This window comes from Daphnia pulicaria, chromosome 8, assembly GCF_021234035.1.
Source record: "Daphnia pulicaria isolate SC F1-1A chromosome 8, SC_F0-13Bv2, whole genome shotgun sequence".
Taxonomy (NCBI): Eukaryota; Metazoa; Arthropoda; class Branchiopoda; order Diplostraca; family Daphniidae; genus Daphnia; species Daphnia pulicaria.
In genome coordinates, this window is record NC_060920.1 from 7,864,728 (window position 1) to 7,883,163 (window position 18,436).

The window sequence follows — 18,436 nt, forward strand, 5'->3', positions numbered from 1 at the left end:
GGCGTTAGAAACAAGGCACGCAAAAAATTTAAATTCAAGAGAAAGCTTTTTTTAAAAAAACTAAAAACAAGGTTGCTTTTTTAAAATAATTCTAATAAGAATGCTAGGCAAGCAATAATACGTTAACATTACCATTTTACCAAGTAGGCAAGTACAGTTTTAATAAGGATGTAGCATGTAGGCCAATAATTTTTATGTATTTTCCAATTCAGAAATCAAATTGCTAAAATTTGAATAAACGTTTCTTTATCAATGCCGATTGTGGAGGGAAGAACGTCAAGAAGTTTACGTCTTTGCTCAATGCCTACATGTTCGTTGTCTATCATAACCAAAATCCAATCCTGCATCTATTTGAGAAAATCATTTTGAAACATTAGAGGCAAGCATTATTATTATCGTACAAGTGTCCTACGTTTTTCTTAACCACGGCCCATTGCGGTTGGCTGAAAAGGTAACTTATCCCAAGTGAAAAATGTTTCCAATAACTTTCTCTTAAGCTGCTGGATCGATTTTTGTTGCCCTGGTCTCGGTAGAAGACTAAGGAATCAGACAGGGCACCGACAATTAGAGCAAATGTATCCATCAAACTCGAAAAATTCTGTCAACAAAAAGTTAATTTCAATTGATTTCTGTAAATGGCAAGGGAAAATTACCTGATTCTCATCAAGACTTTTCATAGCAGTAAGTTGAATATAGGAAACAAACTGTAGCAGAAAGCTGTGCGATGATTTGAAGTTCGTATCAATACATTGGTGAATCAGTTCAACCATTTCTTTATCCAGACTGCATGCGCAATATTTAGTTAATTATTCACACGGTTTAAATGTTATTAACTGATTGTGTCTCACCAAGGCAAATACAGGGTGAGCTGTAATGCTTTTAGAAGATAGTCCAAAGAACTTTTAGACTGGGATTCACGCGAAGCAAAGAGCAGCGTCGCAATACATTTTCTGGCTGTACTAGTCGACGGTTCACACAGAGGACGGTGAGCACCAGAGACCAAACTGAAACAGCTGGCATATTTTTTAAGGAATTCAAAATCATCGGGTAAGATAGGAAACAATCCCACAAGTATGTTGGCAATTGTTTCCTTAAGTTCTAGAGGAATCGATGGATCGGCCGTGCTCAGCGACTGGTGTAATCTTGTTAGGATTAGCGAAATTTCTGATTGTTGACTATTTAGTAAACGATAGAGGAAACTTTGCACAGACTTTAGCGGCAGAACCTTGCAGATGGGCCCCAAGTATGACAAAGCAACAATAGCTGATCTCTCCTAAAAATGAACAACTAAATGTTACAGTTCTTGTTCTTTTTTAATATAATTTCTTACATCTATAGGCTCTAGAGGCTCATCGTTGAAAGCATTTTCGGCGATCGTCTGTGCAGAAAATGAGTGCGGTACTTGACTAAAGATGATTTCCATGAATTCCGGTTCTAAGTTCTATCAAAACTGTGTAAGATTAATCGAATTCAGACATAAATATTCTAATGTAGTTCGATACTCACATATTGCTGCGCAATTGGTAATAAGGATGTCCAGTTGAGAGGAGGCAGAGGCCTTTCAAATGGTCCAGAAAGCACTTTAAAAGCAATAGACATCCGCAAACGGTTTCCTTCGTTGTTTTCGCAAATTCTCTGCATGTAGACGATTAGTGACGCCAAAACACTGTCTTCCTTTAACGAACTATTAAACGTCATAATTTTAACGAAACTTTGATACCTTACATTTAAAATATTACTTACGAAGAATAATTGGTTGGCTCATTTTTCTTCGTTGCATCATTAGCAGCTTTTTTATAAATCCAGATCGGCATGGATTGAATTTCTTCTTCTATTAGATGAGAGAGAAGTGACTGAAAGCCAGACGACAGAATTTTGTCATCATAGTAATCCATAAGCTTCATCCAACAGAGACCCGGAACGTAATCGAGTACATCTTCAGCCTTAACAATGACTTCGGTTTTACCAGGAGGTAAATATTTAAGAGGTACTTTTAAATCGTCCTTGCATGAATCTGGCATGCATTTTAAATGAAAATCTTTCTTTTGAAAACGACTTAAAGATCTTGAAAGAAATTAAATTAAATTAATACACAGAATATTTTGAATCAAAAGAAAATTATCACGAACCTTAATGCTAAGGAATGCACTTCAGTAACATTCGTCGATAAGGATACTCGAAATAATGTTGATATAGCCTGATGAATAAATTCATCATATTCCTCGTTGTCAATCCTGAGCTCAGCTGTTAGCCCAAGTAAATTGCACATTTCAGAGACTACAGAGGCTCGATGATCTTGGTTTAGTTTTGGTGCTAGAAGATCCCATACCGACTTAAGGTCAACTACTTCGGCACGACACAACGACACCAGACTGCGAAGGGACAGCGTGGCAATTGTAGCACTACTTGCGGTCAATTTGCCAAGGGAGGAGTTGAGTAAATCCGAAATGACGGATAACAGTTCAGCTCCATACTTATCAGACCTAGGCAAACTCTCCAATAGTAAATTATACAACAAAAGGAAAATTATGCTCGACTTTTACCTGTTCATACAGATTATATCAATTGCTGTTGCTTTAGCGATTAGAAATTCTTCCGTTTGTTGATCGGCACTTAAAACTTTCTCCAAAAACGGATAGACACGATCCTCAATTTTCCACAAATCAGCTAGTAATCTGATTCTCACAGGCTTTAGTTGTGGAGAAGAAGAGAGAGCCTCATAGATTTGAAGTACTCGTGGAACGCACGTCTGGAAATAAGAACACTTCAGAGCGGGGCAAAAAAACTAGTGAATTGAAAAATTACCTTATCTATTGCCAATGACGGGAGATGGTACAGAATGGCTAGTTTAGTTTTTCCATTTGAAGGGGTAGTGAGTTTCTTCAACAGCAGGGTTAGCAACGGTTGGGCGTACAATTTGGTTGATGAAACATATTGAACCGCAGCGTCTAATGCAGAAATATCACCGGAACACCAAAACACTGCACATTTCAACAGAAAAATTGCATCGGCTAACGTAGAACTGTCTGAAGTCCGACAAGGATCCAAAACATTTTCCATCAGTTGACATTGGAGATGCTGGGCCAATTCAGATGTGGCTACTGCTACTTGAATCTTTGCCTCTGAACGGGACAGATGATGGATATAATTTGATTTTTTGTTGTCAGCAACCGCCTTTTTGGATCCCGACGAGGGGGTTGATTCAACAATTGCAATGACGTCAGATTCAATTTTAGTTGAATACGAGAATATAGACAAGACTGCACATTGTAGCATACCCCAAACATAGGTACTGCAGTTCTTTTTGGTAAGACTTAGACAAAATTCTAAAATGGGTTCATAGCAGTTGGCTTGGCACTCCAGTAGAAATTGACTAATCATTACCACAATAGGCTCCAGATATAGCGTGCAATGCTCGTTGAGTTGTTTTAGCAAGAAAACAGAGTGTTGAATTCCGAATCCAAACTTCTTGTGACAAGTTTGCATGGTACATGTTAGGAATATAGCCAGTACACTGGCTAAGTCGTCTTCTCCTTTCTGGCTAATAGCATATTCACATAAATGCTGCACACACATGAGGTAGAAGTTGTTATTCGTTTTCTCATGATTCTAAATGAATAAATATACAAAAATTAAATTTAAGAATTTGCTATAATAATAATGAGACTTGAATGCCAAATGTGTAACTACCTGTTGATGGTGCCACAATAAAGTTTCCAATAACCAATCAATGATTAATGGATTTTTTACACTGTGTAACTTTCCCATAAGTATACTCAAAAGGGAAATTCTTGTCTCATTCAGGCCATAGCATAAAATATAGATGACAAATGGTTTGATTTCCTTCAAAGCTTGCACTTCGAACATCCCACTTGAAATTATGTTGCTTGTTTGTTGAATAATATAGGGCCATGAATCAGGTTGCATTTCATACAATGAAATAAATGGGTGTCTTCCTCCTTGGAAAGATCCTCTCAACATCAGCTTTGCAATACTGTCTGTCAAGAGACCATAATGTCTTGGGGGAAAAAATTAAATAAGATGAATTTTTACACATGTCACTCCATGGAAGATTAAATAGTTATAAATAGCATGAATGATTTACCTAGCTGTTGAAACAGTTGACAACAAAGCAGTTATACTTTCATTGATTCCAAGATGCCCATTAAGGGTCAGACTTACAACTGTTTGGCTTGCTTCATAGGCAACTGCATAGTCAGGATTCCCGCAATGATTCCACAAGAATGTCAATTCAACAATTTTCCCCCCATCTTTGCCATCAAGTTCTATTAGTTTCACTGTTAACTGCTGTTCCAATTCATTGAATACCTAATTGTCAAAGCATTAAGTGAAGGGAAGATACGACTTTATTAAATTAGTCCCAACTTTTGATCATGCTATTCAAGTAACACAAAATAGAAACTGAAACTATAATATCAAACACATTTCACCTGATGTAGCAGGAAGGGATTTCCTTTGGATTGTTCGATTTTTTTAGAACATTTTTCCATGTTTCAATATTAAATTTTTCTAACTTAAACACGACAAAAAGGTGGACTGACACACTGAATCCGATGTTTTTGTTTGTTACGAATCTAGCGCCGTGTAGCAAGTACGGCGGCCGGTGGGCGCCACCTCACAATCACCATTTTGATATTTGACTTTTCCAACAACCTGAACGGATTTTCTTTCAGATTAAAATTGCTGGTAAAATATTTACTTTTTAATAACAAAATACCCTTTTTATTAACAAGAATAACTACAAGTAATTTATGCGTATTTTTACATTTATTTTTTGTTCCAATATTAATATTTACTGCTACTAGATGTCATGGCATGCTTCAATTTGAAAAAAAAAAAGGAATAAAATATGAAATCCAATACACAACTTCGTTTTCTTTTAATAAACGAATGGAATATATAAGATGCAATTTCATACGTCCTGCATATGATAAATTATGTCACGAATGTATCAAATCAACCCCATGTCCATTTCTTTTTATTATTGGCTTTTTTGTCATCATCCGCTCCGGAGCGAAAATTTCCTGATAATCCATTGAATCCTCCAAAGCTTCCTTGCTGGAAGCCTTGGCCAGCAAACTGGGAACCTCCACTGAGCCCAGAAAGGCCATTTACTCCGCCAAATCCACCCAAGCTGTTCAGTCCGTTCGCGCCATTGAGTCCGGATCCAAAGCCCGGATTAAAATTGCTAACTCCAGTGGAAGCGAAGTTGGAACCCAGACCGCTGAATTGCAAACCGGCACTACCGGCAAACTGTTGGTTTCCACCGAATTGCGAAAATGAAGGATTGAGGAATTGTTGATTTCCCCCCAATTGCGAAGAATCGAGAAACTGTTGTTGGTTGCCAAACGATCCCAATCCTCCTCCTGCTCCTTGCTGTCCAAAATTCGTGGAAGCGAAGTTTGAGCCCAGATTCCCGAATTGAGCTGCAGAAGGATTCAAAAATTGTTGACCTCCACCCAATTGCGAAAGTGAAGGATTGGCGAATTGTTGGTTTCCACCGAATTGTGCAGCTACACCATTCAGAAGTTGTTGATTGCCGCCAAATTGTGAGCCAGAAGGATTGAGAAATTGTTGATTGCCGCCGAACTGTGCACCGTTCAAAAGTTGCTGGTTGTTGCCAAATTGTGAACCAGAGGGATTGAGAAATTGCTGGTTGCCACCGAATCCGCCTAATCCACCTAATCCAGATAACGATCCCAATCCTCCTCCTGCTTGCTGTCCAAAATTGCTTAAAGAACTTCCGATATCTGCAACGTTGGCTGCTGTCTCAGGCGCACTAGATGCTCCATCTGTAATAATTGATGAAATAAAGTTTTTAAAATTTCTGACAAATTATATCGAAATGCAATTACCCGGTAAAGTATTGCGGATAGCTTGTAAGGAAGTTGTCAGCATGCTCTGAAGACCACCTTTAATTATCGTATTGATTTAATTAATTAATGGTCTCAATTCTCATTTTCTTATTGGATAAGGCTGTAGGTTTATTGGCACTGTACCTGGGGTAGAGTTGAGTTCCGTAATGAAGGCTTCGGCAGTCGATGGACACTTGGAAAATTGATCACGGCATCTTGTGTTATCACGATGTGCAACGCCCCACAAAGCCGCTTCGATAGGCCCATAAGCTCCAAATTCTTGAAAGCGCATCAATTGCAAAACGCTAAATAAAAATAAAACAACAGTCATTCATCAACCAATCGATGTAACCAAATGCACAAATCTAAAGAATCTTACCCCAAGATAGATCTGAAGGTGCTCGGATGGGAGAGATTTAAAGCACCTTGCGCGTTTTCATTCAGAGCGGGAAATACGGTCGGAGGAACGAGAGCGCTGGTGCGATTGAACAGACCTCTGTCGAATAAAATCAAAATGAATCGTTCGTTCGTCTTGAAAGAATCAAAAAAGATTTCTACTTTACCTGTTGGCCATGTATTCGCACGCCAAACGCGAAGTGCATTTCATTCGGTCGAGACCGACAACCGTTTTGACCATGTTGTTCACATATCCAACTCCTTGCCTGTAGCCAGTCATTAAGTTCCAACGAAATGGTAAGTCGTTAAAAATCTATATTGGGCTTATTATTTGCGCGTACAACAATAAGCAGGATAATCGTAATATTGAGCAAAGTCATGACAGGTGGAAGTGGTGGACAAGGTGGAACAAGTTTAGCAACAATTTCATTCAACATTTTTTTTTTGTAAAAGAGAAAGTTTTCAAATTCCATCATGAGGAAATTGAAAATTTCGCCTATAAAAAAATTACAAGCCAGTTTGTTATAGGAGTTAGGACAATGCTCTCACTTTTTTTTCGACAAACAAGAATTTCATTGGTATAACAATGCATATTTGGTTATAAGCACAGAACGAAAGTCAAATGTGTCGAGAGTATCATATTTACAAGACAGGTGGTATTCCGGATGCAGCGTCCGAAGTGAGTGAACCCAAACTAGCCAAATTAGCTACATTACTCAACCCTCCCAGGAGGTCGCCCGTGAGCCCCGATTGCGTGAATAAGTTGGCCGCTCCTCCGCCGCCCTGCTGGCCAAAGCCTCCGAGCCCTCCGAGTCCTCCTTGACCGAAATTACCACCGCCAAAGTTGTTGAGCTGTCTCCTCTCCCGCACGAGTTTGTGCATGTCGCGGGATACGACGAGATGGTTGACAGCGGCCTCCACGGTGTGGTAGAATTCCGCCAAGAGTAAATTGGCGTCGGGCAGGTCCGGTTTGTCGACGGCGCTGATCGATTTGGTCAAAACACAAGGAAGAAGAAGCGCTAGGCAAACAACTGAAATTTGAACGAAGCGCCACATGATTTTCTTTGGGGGGAGAACTGAATCAGCAGCTGGGCAAGTGGAAAGATCACGCTCGCCAGAGAAACACACATGGAATGAAAGGAGAAACGCAGTTGAGTCTAGGTATATCGTAGAATGAGAGAAAGAAGGTCATCAAACGGGAGGAGAAAGCAGCTTTCCACACGGATTCAACGCTACATGCAAGACCATGTTTGTAAAAAGAACTCATCCGGCAAATTTCACTTTTCCTTCGTCATCCACCCGCCTTCGTATACGTGAGACATTTCTGGGGTGTTTCCAACAAATCTCCATTCTAGGTCACAGGGCCTTCTTCCATAATAGAGCAGGAAGCGTTGATTGATTGATGTTAAGCTATAGTAGTAGGAAAACTGTAATTTCTTTAGCCTTTCTTTCACCCCGAAGGATATTTCTTTCTGTTTACTTTTTGGACACCGAATGTGGACTTGTATTGCGTTGACCAGACCACCAAAAGGTGGCGTGGAATGATCATCCCGCCTTCAATGTTGAATTAAAATAAGAAGAGACAAGTCAAATCAAAAGTCAAACGTGATTTGACTTTGCCTAACTCAATACGCAAATCAAGCCATAAAACAAAAACTACTTGGTCACAATTTCTTAGAACACCACGACGTTCAGAATTATATACACCTCGAGGGAACAATTCTTTTGCGCAACAGGCTGCGGACGATGAACTTTCAAACAGGTTTATTTGGTTTCCCGGACTCCCGAGCGAAACTACGGCGGAATAAAAAGACTGTGACATCATATAATTTTTGTTTTTTTCTTCTTATAACGAAATACACGTAGACCATAAAATAAGCGCCTATTGTCGGCCTGAATTGCCAACTGGGATTTTTGCGCAAAATTGAATGTAGGCCATCACAGTGAGAGGGGGAAGCTGCTCAACACGCGAAATAGAAGTTGAGGTCATCCTGCAATTGCTGATTACCATATTTAGCGATAGAGAAGGGGGGTGTTACCGCTTTTGGGAGAATGACCAACCTATAAGATTGCTCCATTGACACGATCTACATTCAATAATACGAATTTTTGTTTTCTATTATTACTAACGTTAAGGAAAAAGTTTATCGTATTTTATTACTCACACTGGTACCTCATTTCGAATGCGGTCGACAAACATTTGAAATAGCGGTTTTTTTTTCACTTCTTTTCAACAAGAAGAAGAAGAAAAAAAAGGGATGATGACGGATAGGAAAATGCAAGTGAAGGTCTATACCACCGGCCAGACTTTAATGATCGTGTAGTTCTATTCTATAATAGCTCGAAAATTTCCAAGCGCTGCATAATATAGTACAGAAACGATTTATCACTTTGCGGTAGCCCATCATCATTTCCATCTCCAACACGAAATTATATATACACACACACACAGCCTCGATACAACAAGCCCAACACCGGAAATGGGCGCGCGGATACGTAACATAAGACGCAGCAGTAAAAAAAAAGGGTAACAACAACAACAACAACCAACACAAAAAAACATCTTCAATTGTACTTTCAGGAAAAACAGCTTGAAAATCTTAGTGGTTATATTGTTTTGGTCGCGGTTTAATTATATGTACGTATGCATAATACACTGTACACAAAGTACAGAAGATATCAAGTATAGAACCCCCCCAAAAAAACGTTTCTTTTTCTTAGCTCTCGATGAGGAAATAAACGGCCGCTTTTCACCGTCAGCTGAGCTCATTATTCAATTGAGTCATTACGACGAGGGGGGAGAAGTGACTCATTGAAAATTCGTGATCACGGAGAAAACGGAGATTTTCAAACAAGAGGAAAAAAAGATAAGCAACAGTCAAACATATAGGAAGGAAGAGCTAGGCTTCGAGATGATGGTGCGTCACATCTAACAAAAGGTGAGTCATTTTTCAAAAATAAAAGGAAGAAGAACTGACCGGAGCGCGCGCCCCCGTTATGTATAGGACTGACTTTTTCTTTCTTTTCCTTATAGTTTTGTCCCTCCCCTGTTAAAGACATCTGCAATAGTATAAGTCGAAGAGGGTGTATTAGAGATTTTTTAGACTCTCTGCTGGTCTCTCTGCTCTGCATGTTTCCTCGATGTGTCAGGTATGGGGGGAGAGAGAGAGAAAGAAGAAGAAGAGGGGAAAATAAGAAAAAAAAATATGCACCTGACTCACGACCATTTCCGGTGGATTTGCTTTCAAAATAAAATAAAAAAAAGAAAAAGGGAAGAAAAGAAATAAAAAAAAAAATGTCCAACATTGAAAATCACTTCCAGTGATGTTTAGAGGCGGTTGACGTTTGGGCTGAGCCGCTCATATGATTCAGAGCGTGCCCTCTTCCAATATTGACCATCCGGTGCATACAGCTAGAGAGACTACAACCCGACAAAATAATCCCTTTTTGGATATGGACGTTTTCAAGAGTCAATATTGATCCTCCTCTTTTTTCTTGGTGGTGGTGGTGGTTCAACAGCAGTTTGACATACGATCTATCTTTTAATGGAATTGAATATATTATGTCGCCAGCACACAGCGCAGAGAGATCTGTTTCTAAGACTTGTTTTTCAGATTTGTTTTTTTTCATTTTTTTCCTACATGTATAGGAGTTATATAGATCCATTAGTTTTCTTTTTATCGGGGGGAGAATGAAAATGGACGTCAAAATTGGTGGGTTTGCGTCGCTGTTGTTTTCATGTAACTGTTTTCGTTTCTTTCCCACCGTATAGGAAAAACCAAGTGGTCGGTATAGGCATAGCGCTTTACACAATTCCGGAGTTGCGTCAACAGAAATACATATCTGCTGGAGAACCCCACCGAACACAAAAAAAAAACGACGAAACAAAAGATGTTAATCGCTTGTGCATTGTTAGCGGGGGCAACCCCCGCTCCCTTCCTGATTGGATGATAACAAGACGTGAGCTTTCTCCGTTTGTTAGTTCTCTCCCACTCAGTCTCTTGTACACATATTCTTGGGTGTAAGTCGTAATGTCTGTAAGAGGCCCTGTCCTTTTTTTTTTCTTTCTCGACTTCTCCGCGCGGATGGGAGAGGCTTATAGGCAAAAAGGGAGATCCATCATCCGACGTCCAGCACGGTGGGGGTGTGTTTTCTTTCTTTTCTTTTCTATTTTCTATTTTCTTCTTCTTTTTTTATTCCCAAAGTCTAACAACACCAGAAAGAAAACCATCAGGATCAGAACACATCATTCCCTTTTACACTGATACTGTACTACGTACCATATTCTCTTCTCTCCGATCTTTTTTTATTGATGATACACATACATATTTCCAGGTCCGGAGCAGGTCCGAGTGTGTGTGTAACGAGGGCGATAGATCCATCAATTGCCTGACGTCATCGATAATGCTCTCTATGCGTTTTGGGGGGGAAAACTGTCACTGTGTACACTACACACACCATAGAGCGTCAAAGAAAATAAATAATAATACCAAAAGTGGTCTATACTATATTCCATTTTGCTTTTTTGCTTTTCTTTTCTTTCTTTTTCACCTGATCTCAATGTCCTATATACCTGAGCAAATGCCAGCAAGTTGCTCCTTCTTGTTCCTCCCCCCATCCCCCTTATAGGCCGCATCGTGACGGAGCGAACTGGCGAGGTACAATGGCGAGTCGACACTATAGAGAAGAGTGCCAGGCCGAGTTGAATCCATTCAAACAAATAACACACAGAGGGAATTTTATAAGCCTCGCCGCGGGTAGCGATGGAAAGTATACATACAAACTCGGGCGGGTATAGATCTGGACCGACGAGAGAAAAAGGGCCCAACAAACCCACACAACGATGTGCTGTCACCTTATTCGCCCGATGATCGGAGCCCGTAGCGCGAGAGAAAATAATAATAAAGCCAGCTAGGGAGAGGTAGAAGGCTAGAAGGTCCTCTTTTTCTCGCCGTATTGTATTATTTTTATGCTATATCTACGCGCCTATAATAGGACAACACCTGCCTCCGCGAAAACAGCCCCTCCGCTGACAATAACAGCGTTGACGCGTTTTTCCATCAACCGCCGAAAAATGTGAAAGGCCAGAGCACAGCCAAGTTCAAGAAGAAGAAGAAGGGGGGGAAGAACTTCTTAGTGTGTGTATATGAATAAATAATAATAATACTGTATGAATTCCCCCCCGCCACTAGCGCGTTGCATATATCTAACTATACTTGTGGGCACCTATAGTCAGTTTATACACGTCTGTCAAGAAATTCTTACTTTTTTTTTTAGCTTCCTCAGAGTCCAGTATCCAGACACTTGGGGTTATTGTCGCCAGAAAAAAAAAAGGTGAATCGCATGCTGGGGCCGGTTGTGATGGGGCGGCCGTCATGGGGCTCTCACCTCTGTGAATATATTTCCAGATTGTTATCTTTCGAGTGGTCGACGCTGTGCAAGTGTTCGTATTTTTCTTTCTTTAGATTCTTTCACATTGTGATGCAAAACGAAATGTACGTTTTTATTTCGATTTACAACAACAACAACAACAACAATAAGGAAACAATTTTTTTATTTTATTTTGAAAAGTCGACTTTCCGTTTTTCCTTTTTCCCGAATGACTTTGGATATTTTTATATTTTCGTTTTGCCTTTTTTTTCGGTTAAGCTTCAGCGCCCCGACGCCTTAACTACCGAATAAATAATCTGACACTTATCTCCCTCGTTCCTATACCATTTGGGGGTCTTTTATTTTTAAAGGAAAGGACTATTTTCTTTAACATATCTCATCTCCTAACGCCTAGGACTAGGAGATCTCCTGCCAACCGAATTTAGGGCGCATTAAGGGCGACACCATTAAGAAGTGAGTACGTACATACGTAGGGGAGTGAAATTGTTTTTTAATTGACAGTATGCAAAGATCTCGAACATTATTAGTAACAAATCCACGCCTTATTCATTTCGCCAGATAACATTCGAAATGGCGGGGGAATGTTGATTGATTGATGATTTACTTGCGCCGCTGTTTTTCCAAATAGTTTTAAAAGAAGAAAAAAAAGGGCTGACGCCTATTTTACGAATGCCCTCGTGCGTACACACAAAAACGCGCCGAATACAATCGATTCAATAACCTCAAAAAAATAAATGGGGGTGAAAAAAATTTTAGAAAAGGGCCCGACAATCAGCCGCATAGAGCGGAGTCGTCAGTACGGAAAACATCGGTAATTTGCCCTTCTTTTCTCTGTTTGAAAAGGGAGTGTAGATGTATGTAACCGCATCGCTCGCCATGGCGACGAAACAGATTAGAATAGGCCCATATACTATATACCTGAGCGAGGGGGTTGGTGGAAAAAAAAACGCATGATCAATCAAGCGAACTTGAATACTTTACACGTAATGTGATGTGTGTGTCTCGCCTTCTTTTCTCGGCGACAAAATATAAAACCCCCCTTGGATATCTTTTTTTTTTCTCTCTCGCTGTCTGCGGAATGGATTTTTTCGTGCGGAATTATTCCGCGCACACGAGAAACTTGCGCTATCCATCCCCCTTTATTTTCTTTTTTATTCGGATGGCGTCGCATAGCTATATGTTATGCGCCCGATTAGTTTTTTTTTCACCCTTTATTCAAATAAGAGAACCGAAACATTTGAAAAATAAGAATGAAAAGAAAAACCTCTAGATAATTATTTATTCAAATATGTTTGTGGGGGTAATTTTATTTTATTTTTTCTATTGATACTTCACACTTTCAGATGGGCGTGTGATGAGATTCGGCACGGGAAAAAAGGATTGAACATTTTGAATGGCAGCTGCTTGGCGCCTATTACATCTTTTGATTCCTCATCAAATAACATCTAACGCCATTAAACAGATCGTTTCCGAGCAATCATGAAAATAATGGCTGATGTATACTTATATATAGGCTCCCTAATATAATCTAAACTGGAATCGTCGTCGTCAGCTTTTGAGGACGAGTTAGCCGGCTCAAATGGGAATAACTGATAGCATCTCCTCCCGCGCCGTCTGCCGCGTGATGGACTGCAAAGGGCGGAATGACACACATTTTCCGCGCTCTTAATGATACCTCATGATCGTCAACGAGATGGGACCGAGATGCGTCGTATACCGACGCCCGACGACGACGACGACGCTCGGCTCTTTCTCTCTGTCTCCGCAAGTCCCATTTTCTTTGCTTTTCAATGCGCTGATAAGGGCAAGCGAGCTAGATATAGGCTGTGCAGGATACAGTAGTAGTACACTAGTATATATACTGTCGTGTAATTAATCCATGTCTCTTACATAGCCACATACATATATATCGAATTTCGGGTGGGAAATGGTCGGCCGATTAGCCGGAGCAGATACACACGTGACCTGCTCCGGCTGGAAAACCCGCAAGAGCGCACGACTTCAGGACCCCTCCCTATTTCCCTCCCCCACCCACCATCGGATGCTGCTGGTTGCTGCTGGCGTCCAAAAGTAAAAAGTATTACTGTGGTAGAGAGAGAGAAAAAAAAAAGACTGGGAGAAGCGCAAAGTCTTGACATGCAAACAAATGAGCGTCGTTTATCTTGAAAGAGCGTCGGGGATTCAAACTGTCCTCTTTTTCGACTCTTTTCTTTCCCCCGTCTGCTGCTGCTGTGTCTCCCCCCCAGCCCTTTTTACTTCTTTCAACTGCTGTTGGCAAGCATTCTATTCAGTGAGTGATCAGGAACACGTTCGCTTAATATCCGAAAACTAGGCATGTAAACACTATATTGTGTTGGAGAGAGACTAGACGGGCGGGGGGACTGTAGACGGACGGACGGACTTGGTAGTGGAAAAACCTTTTGGGGCTGGACGCAAAGGGTTTTTGTGTTGATGGACAGCGGTTGAAATTGGAACTGGAAACAAGTGGCTCAAACAGAGGAGGATATTATAAGAAGAGAGAGAGAGACCAACGGTCAGAGACCTTCCAAGTCTCTAGTCGACCAGAAGATGAGCTGCGGTCAGCACAGTTGGCCTATCGAGTCACGTGACCTCCTAGGAGACACGCACAATAGACGGGCCGGTCATCTGGCCAGACAGCACGAGTGCGGATTAAAGGCATCCGGCCCATCCAGCAGCGCACAACCGTCACTGACAGGTTGTCACCATACACCAGCTCGAGATGTTGTGTGTATACAAATTTGTATTTAATCACGTTAGTAACGCCAAATAGACTTCCAATCTAAATACATCAAATAACATGTATAAGAAAATGTTGAAAAACAACCCGAAAAATATATGTCGTAAAAAAGAAAACTCGTCTTATTACGTCCGATGAAATATTACGACGGCCAGTCACGTCAGGAAGTTTGTGCCAGGCCAGCCGCCGTTAAAATAAAAAAAAAGTTTCCGCCGTTAACTTTATGGAAATAAAAAAAGAGACGACGAATGTTTGATTCTTTTTAATGCGGAGCCATTTGCGTATCGCTAACGACTATCCGCGCAACCTTATACACTTTGTACTATATACGGCGGACACACAATATGATGAAATATTGCGGTCAATTTGCCGATGTGAAGAGGATGGATGAGGTTCTGTTTTTTTCTTTCTTTCTGTATACGTCTATAAAAAAAAAGTAGCCGGGGATATCAAAAGAATGAAAGAAAAGGAACTATACAGTATACGCGTGAGGGGTTGTGCGAGTTGTATTGAAAATGGATCCCCCGAGCCTCGTGAACGATCAGATCAGAGGGTTGCCAGCAACCAAACGAGGTGTTGGATGGTTACATAAATCCTCGTCATCCTTTCTTATAGAAGACGGACTGGCCTCTGGTAATGGATAATTGACCGACGCCACTTTTTTCTGTGTATTTTTTCTCTCCCCTGTTTGGGGTTGATTTTTTTTTTTATCCCTTTTTTGGTGATACAATAATGCCGCTGGGGAGGGTGTTTCCATGTGCCATTCTCCCCCCCCCCCCATCTCTATAGGAGTGATGATGATCTCTCTCTTTGCCAGGGCTCCTTGATTGCGCTTCTCTTTTTTTACTCTCTCTCTCCGATGTACAGTGTGGCCAGGAGAATATGTCCATTTGATGAAGTGGCCTCTCGTTTGATTTGCATTCATTCACAGCGCGAGCCAACCAATCGAGTAACAAGTTCCCATTCGCCATCAGCAGCTCCACAACCCGACCGACCGAGCGAGCGAGGGGATGAAGGAATCAGTTGGGAGAGAGAATAATATACACACAAAGAGATCTTTTCTTGTTTCCTTTCTCGACATCCTTCCTTTATGATATATCGCCCCTCTCCTATTTTTCTTCTCCCTTTTTTCTTTTTATTTTATTTCACAAAACATAAAAAAAAGCTCAAAGTGTGAATGAGATTGCCGATTCTAGAGAGCTCCACGATTTCTTTCCTTTTTATTCTCTCTCTCCTCTTTTAAAAAAGGATTTTTTAGCTTTCGGTTTTGTTGTTGTACAACTTTTTTAAGTATACCAAAAGAAAAGAATCAAAAAAGGATCTCCGCTGCTGGTCATCTTATATTTCCAATCCGCTGGTGGTGGTGGTGTATTTCACTATTCACGGCACGCTCATCTTTCTTTTTATTGCCCAACACGTTCGAAATTTTGATTTGAAAAAAAGGGAAGTTGCGCGCGCTCGAAAAAACTTGTGCATCACTTTTGCGCAAGATGTTTCTTTTCCTCCCCATCGGCAGGAGCTGATAATGAAGCAGTAAAAAATGTAACGATGTGACGGGCTGCTGTCGTAATAATAAAGCCAAGAAAAAAAAAGAAGCTATACAAGAAATCACGGCTCATCTCACACACACACACACGGAAGACGTGAATAAATATTACAACATCTCCGCCGGTGTAAAAATGCGCAACAATTGGTGGCCGGAAAGAAAAAAAAGAAGCTTTTTTCTTTCCTCTGCGATAGGTGGTTGTATAGAGTCAGAAGCTTCTTTTGAATACAAGTTTGTTGTGCGTCCGTGAACACGTGTGTGTTGGTATAGTCGTGCTATACCGGACCCAGCTCTCTCCATTCGTATGTAGTCACAACCCCCTGCTGATTCATACTGTCTAGCCTATTAATTGGTGAGGGTCTAGTAGTCATATATATCTATTCAGAGAAATGACGCCAAAGTGGGGGCTATATAGCGAGAGGGGTATTAGAGCCATATAGCGCTCATTAAGCAATGGCCCAATGATGGCCACCAGGTGGCTTTTCATCCCCCTCCACCAGCTCGCTCCCAAAAATAAACTAAAAAATAAAAAAGGAGAGAATAACAATAATAATAATGACGCGATTGTTTCCGATTGTCAGTCATGTTACAGCACTGCAGATGGGGTTGACGTATCACCCCTTCTACTCTCAAATATAATGTACACATAACCCCCAAAAAACTATCTATGAAAATATAAGCCGGGGGGTAGTAAACACGGTAAAGTGTAGTGAGGGGTCGGTGTAGTATAGTATATGATAGGGAGAGAGAGCGATCGAGGGGGTTAGATCATTTCAAGTTGATGCAGGTGGTTCGGATCGATAGTTTTTAAGTAGCGGACAATATGATTCACCAACAGTATTGATAAGCGAAACAGATAATAAATGAACGTCATTTTTTTTAGCTTCTTTACATGAGGAAACCAACAAAAGGAAAAGGACAGACAACAAAAAAAAATGACCAGCTTATAATTTTGGTGTGCGATGAACACGTGCACCCGCGGGGGCTCGATTACATCATCATCAGATAGATAGGGCGCATCATATCGTGATCCACTGTATATTAGATAGACTATTCACTATAAACACCTTTCTTCTCTTATTAGAAAGAGCGTCATGATTTTCGGTTCAATTTCTTCGATAAAGATTACAACACACAGATGAGAAAATAAACTATCATCACTCACTGGGAATATAATGACTGGGCCATATTTTTTTTTTGTTCCAGCAGGTCCTATCCCCCCTTTTTTTCTTATCTACGATGGGGAATCACACACAACAATCTGTTTTCCCGTTGATGCGGGAGTCGATGTTTATAATCGTCAATTTCAATTTCTTTTTATTGCTCCTGTTTTTCACTCAAAAGTTTTTACCATCTTCCCTTCCACCCAATTGCTTTTACTGTTTTGCATAGTAACGATCTCTGCTGATCTACTGCTGTCTGTCTGTGTGTGTGTGTGTGTGTAAAATTTTCGTGCCCTTTTATTCATCATCCGCCGAAGAAGGGCAGGGCCCCCTCTTGTCGCCCCAGCCACTCCCGCGATAATCACACACATAATGGCGCCCGATTTGAACGACCGTATCATTTGCATAGAGTGGAGAGATGTTATATAACAGCTATTATATACATACACTAGACTCTCTTGTTTTCTGTGCAAGTTAGCTGGCACGTGACATGCAGATCGGATCCGCGCCCAGGCTGATAATTAGTCTGCTGGCGCTTCGTTCGTTGCGCTGCTGGAAGCTTCAGCTCAGCGCCATTAAACATAAATTTTTTGAAACGATCATCTCGGGTGCCGTTGAGCCCCATCTTTCCCCATCATCGCTTCCTCTTTTTTTCTTTTCTTTTATTATTTTCTTGAAAATTCTTGAAAATAAATTTTTATGGCTATTCAAATTTGTATGAGCGGCGGGAGAGCCCCAGGGCAGCAGCCGCAGCAGCTTCAGTTTATTGAAAATGGCCATCCCAATTTCGTGACGTCACGGATGATGATGGGTCGTTCATCATTGTCGCCGTATTCAAATCGCCCGGGCTTTTTCTCTCTCTATTGTCGATAGACAGCAGCAGCGCCATTAATAATCGATCTTTGATATTGAAATGGTGGAGAGTTGAATGGTTTCAATGGGAAGAGGAGGATCTACCGCTTCGCTTCATTTTTCTACAAGATAAAGAGACCATAGAGTCAATTTTTCAACAAAATTTTTCTTTGGAAAAAAAAAAGGGATACCGAAAATGGGAGCCAATTGATTCAAATTTGAATTTCCAAACAGCGCGCCATTTTTCGTGAAAGGGTTTGATTTACATATTATAAGGACAGATTCATCTTCATTAGCCAAAGGGGGCGGGATACTTACATATAAGGATTCAAAAGAGGGGTGACGACAGCTTGAAGCCATCATTATTACGTATATAAAGAGGATAGTCGTATCTCTCTCTGTGTGTGTGTGTATACTATAACCCGACTTTTCATATAGAATTTTTATGTGTGTG

General features: G+C 40.7%; 2 protein-coding genes across 4 annotated transcripts; both read right to left on the bottom strand.

Moving 5' to 3' along the window:
* Nucleotides 1-178: 178 nt before the first annotated feature.
* Nucleotides 179-4,630, bottom strand: LOC124310874 (focadhesin-like). 2 transcript variants are annotated; one of them, XM_046774984.1, is made up of 13 exons: nucleotides 4,452-4,630; nucleotides 4,106-4,329; nucleotides 3,691-4,018; nucleotides 2,806-3,609; nucleotides 2,544-2,749; nucleotides 2,130-2,483; nucleotides 1,744-2,064; nucleotides 1,507-1,684; nucleotides 1,331-1,441; nucleotides 849-1,273; nucleotides 654-783; nucleotides 413-598; nucleotides 179-347 (listed from the first exon to the last, which is right to left on the bottom strand). In XM_046774984.1, the coding sequence occupies exons 1-13, from the start codon at nucleotides 4,509-4,511 to the stop codon at nucleotides 216-218; spliced, it is 3,459 nt and encodes a 1,152-aa protein (XP_046630940.1). In that variant the 5' UTR covers nucleotides 4,512-4,630; the 3' UTR covers nucleotides 179-215. The 2 variants fall into 2 exon arrangements, with proteins under 2 accessions (XP_046630940.1, XP_046630941.1); XM_046774985.1 differs by lacking the exons at nucleotides 3,691-4,018; nucleotides 4,106-4,329; nucleotides 4,452-4,630 and having other exon boundaries at nucleotides 2,806-3,174; nucleotides 3,279-3,331.
* Nucleotides 4,631-4,883: 253 nt separating this feature from the next.
* Nucleotides 4,884-7,696, bottom strand: LOC124311090 (uncharacterized PE-PGRS family protein PE_PGRS10-like). Of its 2 annotated transcripts, XM_046775387.1 has the most exons (7): nucleotides 6,919-7,696; nucleotides 6,440-6,538; nucleotides 6,256-6,372; nucleotides 6,021-6,181; nucleotides 5,877-5,933; nucleotides 5,616-5,813; nucleotides 4,884-5,573 (listed from the first exon to the last, which is right to left on the bottom strand). In XM_046775387.1, the coding sequence occupies exons 1-7, from the start codon at nucleotides 7,326-7,328 to the stop codon at nucleotides 4,978-4,980; spliced, it is 1,638 nt and encodes a 545-aa protein (XP_046631343.1). In that variant the 5' UTR covers nucleotides 7,329-7,696; the 3' UTR covers nucleotides 4,884-4,977. The 2 variants fall into 2 exon arrangements, with proteins under 2 accessions (XP_046631343.1, XP_046631341.1); XM_046775385.1 differs by having other exon boundaries at nucleotides 4,884-5,813; nucleotides 6,919-7,677.
* Between the last annotated feature and the right edge of the window lie 10,740 nt (nucleotides 7,697-18,436).

Bases quoted from the DNA above. Each gene is read 5' to 3' on its own strand.
- LOC124310874 (XM_046774984.1), bottom strand. From the start codon at position 4,511: ATGGAAAAATGTTCTAAAAAAATCGAACAATCCAAAGGAAATCCCTTC. The intron at 2,484-2,543 runs GTAAAAGTCGAG...GAGTTTGCCTAG, and splicing joins GATATAATCTGTATGAACAG to GTCTGATAAGTATGGAGCTG. The intron at 2,065-2,129 runs GTTCGTGATAAT...ATTTCTTTCAAG, and splicing joins GTGCATTCCTTAGCATTAAG to ATCTTTAAGTCGTTTTCAAA.
- LOC124311090 (XM_046775385.1), bottom strand. From the start codon at position 7,328: ATGTGGCGCTTCGTTCAAATTTCAGTTGTTTGCCTAGCGCTTCTTCTT. The intron at 6,182-6,255 runs GTAAGATTCTTT...ATTTTTATTTAG, and splicing joins ACCTTCAGATCTATCTTGGG to CGTTTTGCAATTGATGCGCT. The intron at 5,814-5,876 runs GTAATTGCATTT...CAATTATTACAG, and splicing joins TATCCGCAATACTTTACCGG to ATGGAGCATCTAGTGCGCCT.